Source organism: Frankliniella occidentalis, unplaced genomic scaffold, assembly GCF_000697945.3.
Source record: "Frankliniella occidentalis isolate FOCC.00 unplaced genomic scaffold, Focc_3.1 Scaffold15, whole genome shotgun sequence".
In the NCBI taxonomy this organism is placed as follows: Eukaryota; Metazoa; Arthropoda; class Insecta; order Thysanoptera; family Thripidae; genus Frankliniella; species Frankliniella occidentalis.
In genome coordinates this window covers 159,116-163,908 of record NW_026267145.1, presented here as the reverse complement: position 1 = coordinate 163,908, position 4,793 = coordinate 159,116, and the positions used below count along the sequence as shown (strand labels likewise).

Sequence of the window (4,793 nt, the reverse complement as noted above, 5' to 3'; positions counted from 1 at the left end):
ACACACACACACACACACACACACACACACGGACAGGCGCGCGCACGTACGCCCGGCGCGTCCCCGTGCCCCCCATCTGTCTCCGCTCCCATGGCGCCGCGGCGCGCAACAGAATCATAAACATGCAGAGTAAGCGTCGCTTCAAACACCACTTGGAGAGTAGGCGCGCAACGCCTGCCGGGATATTTGTATCATAAAACACCAGGAATGAGATCTCCACGACCGCCCGCCTTTCCTTCGCTTCTTCTGCCTCTCCTCGCTCCTCGCTCCTCGCCCTCTGTCCCTGCCTCTACCCCATACCTTGTCCTTTGCCTCCTCCTCCTCCTACTGTCTCCTCTCAGCGCCCCTCCCCCACCTCCCTTCACGTCCACTGCAGGTTCTCTTGTTTCTCTTACATTCTTTTCACCCGAGTGTTTGGAAAGACGTAGAGCTTTGGAATAAAGAGTCTTTCTCTGTGTGTGTGTTATTTTATGTTGTTTTTTTACTATCGCCTTCACTTTCCCCAGTCCTTACCGTCCCGTCGATACCACCGTCGGCCTGTCAGCGACGCAACCGACAATGTTCTATCATTGGTGCGGCTGTAAGGGAGAGGCGGGCGAGGGGGGGGTAAACATGTTGACGCATATGATATCGCTGATGGTTCCTGCCCCGAAACATCTTTATCTTGCGCCACGCTCCGGACTTGAATGGCCGGCGCAAAGGGGAAAAAGCGACAGGGGGCTGCGTTTCGCCGTTGCGTCGGTCAAACTTCCCCCTTTGGAAGTTTCTTCTTCTCTGGCTTCATCCCCATCGCTCGGCCGGACGAGACGAGCCGGCCGGACGGGCGGCCGGGCGGACGGCGGTCTCTGTCGAGGATCAGACACAGATCAGGCGGTGATCGCCGGGGAACTCAACAGCGGGCTCCGCGGGGCTCCGACTCGGCCTCCTAAGAGCCCCGCGCTGATCTGGGCTAGATCAATCATAGTCCGTGCGCAGGGGCTGGCCCTGGGGCTGGCCGGTCCACTCCGGACCGACTCGGCTCCATCAGTCGCTTTGCAATTCTTCCGGTGGCGGCCTTGAGGGCCGCGGGCCCCGGGCAGGGGTGGGGGAAGGGGGCGGCAGGGGCTTGGAAACGCAAACTGGAAAAACAGGGAGGAGAAACAACCCGCGGGGCCAGCCAAGCCCAGCAGTGTAGTTCCGCAGCAGCAGAGATTAATTTAGGTGCAGAAACGCGGGGCGCAGAAACAACCAAGCAAAACTCATAAAGGCATTGTTGGGTCGTATCATTATTATTATTATGTCGATCTATTTTTATCCATGAACTCTCCAAGTCTCCATAGTGACTATGTGCAAAGACTGGGCGTTGTTTTTACTGAGAAAATGTCTCCCAAGAGGAGGTGAATATATTGCAGAGAAATCGACAGTTTCAGCTAAATTTGAAAATCAGATTATCCCTCTGCTGACTGCTTGACTCCCCGTCCAGAAGGCCCCCCTCGGAACAGAAGAGAGAAAGAGCATTGATAGTACGCCCACTCCGACCTTCATTCGACCTAGACGGATATGGCCCCAGGCAATGTCTGGGGAGGTGGGTGGGGGATGCAAGGCGGCCACGAGAGAATTTGATAATTGTTTCTCCATTTTAGCCTCGCGCAAACATCTACCAAGAAAACGGCAAGGGGGCAAGGGGCGAAAAGGCCACCAAACCGTCCCAATAAGCCCCTATATCCACTTTCTATTTTCTGACAACAGTCGAGTCGATGGTTCGGCGTGGGCGTCCTGAAACACACAATATTCAATTTCCCGTTCACCACAACTGTTTCTTTTTGTGGCTGGGCCCCGCAACTAAACCGCTTCGCGCCGCCAGATTATTTAATTTATTTTTGTCTGTACTCGTCTAGTACGAACATGTTAGCCAAGACAATTGATCGGCTCAGATGTAAGAGAAGGGGAGCAGGCGAAGAGAGAGGCAGGGGAGAGATAGAGAGAGATATACGGAGATGAGGGGGACGGTACGATGAATTGTGGACATTGGCAACTCCTCTCGCTCTGGTCAAGGGTTTGGTAAATGGCAGTGTAAAAGAGGGAACGGGGGTTGGGGCGAGGGTTAGACACTAGATGAACTGCCTCCTTTATGAGGGGAATCTTTTCCCTCTCAGACTTTACGCGCTCGGACCGAGCGCGCCCCTCCCGCCCCTCCTCCGCGCTCTGGTACTCAGGGTGGCGCGGTGCTCGCCTCTGCTTGCCGCGCTCGGGGAAGCAGTTTCTAGGCGCTGCGGCTACTGCTGCTGCTGCCGCTGCTGTTGAGTGTGCCTGGGCCCAACCTTGCGTACGTACGGCGTATTTTTGACTTTTTAAGACTTGGAGTGAAAGACGCCTCCCTGTAGGGACGTAAAGAAGTGGCGCTGCGAGGCGTGCGGTGCGTGAGGGGGCAGCGCGCCCCCGGCAGGCGGCCGGGCCCCACCCAGCCCCCGTCTAATGATACTTAAATTAACATTTCATCGCTCGGATAAGGGGGAGGGCGAGGGGGACATTTTAAAATTTATAATATGCGTGCCTTGTTGGTGGCGGACACATGTTGTTTGTAAGTACGCCCGTCAAAAAAAAAAAAAGATCCCCCAGAGAGATGTTGTTTATTCTAAATAAAATTATCGCAGACAAATGGTACAGAGAAAAATTGTCGTAACGGGTACGCAGGAAAATTTTCCATGGAAGATGTCGTAAACAATTTCTATTCAAAGTTGTAAATTTACACGTACCGCGTATCGACTTGGAATCGAACGACATAAAGCACTCCAGAAACAGGGTTGTAATTTTTAACAGTGACAAGAGTGGGAGGTTCTACATGTACCATATTGAAAATGGTAAATAACAAATTATATCGTACATACGAAAATAGTTTGCACAGTGCGTAGGGGGCAAATAATGAGTCATTTTGTCCACGAACGATGTATTACTTTCCTTCAACTTATTGCAGTTCTCTATGCACTTGCCCCTACCCTACGGTTGCGCGACGCCGATCAACAGAATACGCGGCGGCTGCTGTGGTGCGGGCCAGCCCCGTCCTGCCTGGTTCCACCCAGCCCGGTTCCACCCCGCCTCGCAGCGCGGGACCCACAGCAACTTCTATAAGTAACCGAGGGGAAACCATGGATAGCGGCCCACCAATCTAAAGTCCTGAACGACGGAACTAAACTTTCCTCCGCCAGTCGGTCGGTCGTGCCCCGCCCTGCCCCCGCCCCGCCGGCTGCCCACGGAGTTGACCTGACGCGGCCCCGACCGCCGTGGCCGGTCAGGCGGGCGCTCGCCTTGCACTTGCCTGTCGCGCGCTGCTGCCTCCGGCTTCCCTCGTTTTGTGTGAGGGAATTTCGCAAGCGGAAATTGCAAATGTAGACGACAAAAGAATGGCGCGGGTCGCGTCATGCAGAGAGGTGTGCCATTCATCACCGTCATTCCTCGATCCGAGCCGAGCTTGCGCCCCGCACCGCCGCCCCCGCCGCCCGCGCTAGAAAACTATACACCGGGGACAGCAACTTTCATAAATATTAATTCTCCCCGCTGCACAACTAGATGCAAAGCGGACGCGCTTGCTGCATAATTTTTGTGTCCGCGCGAGTCTTTAACAAACATAGCAAAAAGACAAGGAGGAGTCAGTTTCCAGTTTGCGCCGTGTGCTGTGCGCGGGCTGCCGCTGACGACGTCCTCTGCCTGTTCCAGCCGACCCCTCGAACCTGTCGGGCGGAGCCGCGGACCCGCTGCTGGGCGGGCTGGTGGCCGCGTCCTGCGCCCTGCTGCTCGTGGCGAGCGGGGCCCTGCTGGCCATCGCCGCCTGCCGCCCCCGCCGGCGCGCGGCCCATCAGGAGGACGCCGAAGAGGACGGGGACGTCCACGCCGCCGCCGACGACGACCAGGACCGGGCCAACGGCGCCGCCGCCACCGCGGCCACCAGCCTCCTCCTCGTGGACAAAAACGGCGGCGCACCGCGTGTCGTCCTGGCCGACCGGCGGCAGCTCCAGGCCGACGAGGCCAACCCGGACGTCATCCCCGCCGGCGAAGGTAAGGCAGAGTTCCAGGAAGGCTTGCGGGGCGCAGTGAGCAGCGGGGTGAGGAGGAGCAGGGCCCCTGGGGGGTAGGCTCCCCGGGGCAGCCGCACAGCGCGCCGCGGCGGGCGGCCTAGCCTCGACTCTGCAGGCGCCCTGCGGCCGGCCCCGGGCCCCGGGCCCCAGGCCACACGGGCCGAGAGCGGGCCGGCCGCCCAGCGTGTCCCTGCTCCAGCCGCCCCCACAAGGCCGCCTCCGGCACATACGACGCCGCATGGACTTGGATCCTGGTGGTGTTTTTCGACTCTCGCGCTGGATGTAATCAAAAGTCATTGTCTTCGTGTGTGCGCGCGTGTGTTGTTGTGTGTTCCGGCGTGGGAGAGAGAGGGTTAGAGAAAGAGAGAGACAGTGAGGGAGACAGAAAGAGGAAGAGAGAGGGAGTGAGAGAGAAAGGGAGAGAGGGGGGGGGAGAGGTGCGACAAGGAGACCGAATACGGGGACACCAAAAGAAAGGCCAGGGAAATGGGAGGAGGGGGGGCGCTGGCGCTGGAAGCAAATCCCTCCGCTCGGCTCGAAACTCATAATACGAATCTACCTGACGTCTCGTTTGCGCGGTGTGGCTCGTGGCGGAGCTGAGCCGGGCCGGAGCGGAGCGCGCGGCTTGACACTCCTGTTTTGTTTTCCCCGCGTTTCCTTCCTCTCTGGCTGGCAGACCAGTAATGTCGTATTTGGTTAGCCCCGGGAAGAGAAAGAGAGTGAGAGAGAGAGGAGGGGGGG

The 4,793-nt window shown here is 57.9% G+C and overlaps 1 protein-coding gene across 2 annotated transcripts in view; it reads left to right on the top strand.

Annotated features, from left to right (window-relative positions):
* LOC113211905 (hemicentin-2-like) overlaps positions 1 to 4,793 on the top strand; it is a 90,076-nt gene that overhangs the window by 82,023 nt on the left and 3,260 nt on the right. For both annotated transcript variants that reach the window (XM_052263964.1, XM_052263965.1), the window contains one exon: positions 3,694 to 4,032. In XM_052263964.1, coding sequence (XP_052119924.1) covers positions 3,694 to 4,032 — 339 coding nt within the window. The remainder of the gene's footprint in view (positions 1 to 3,693; positions 4,033 to 4,793) is intronic.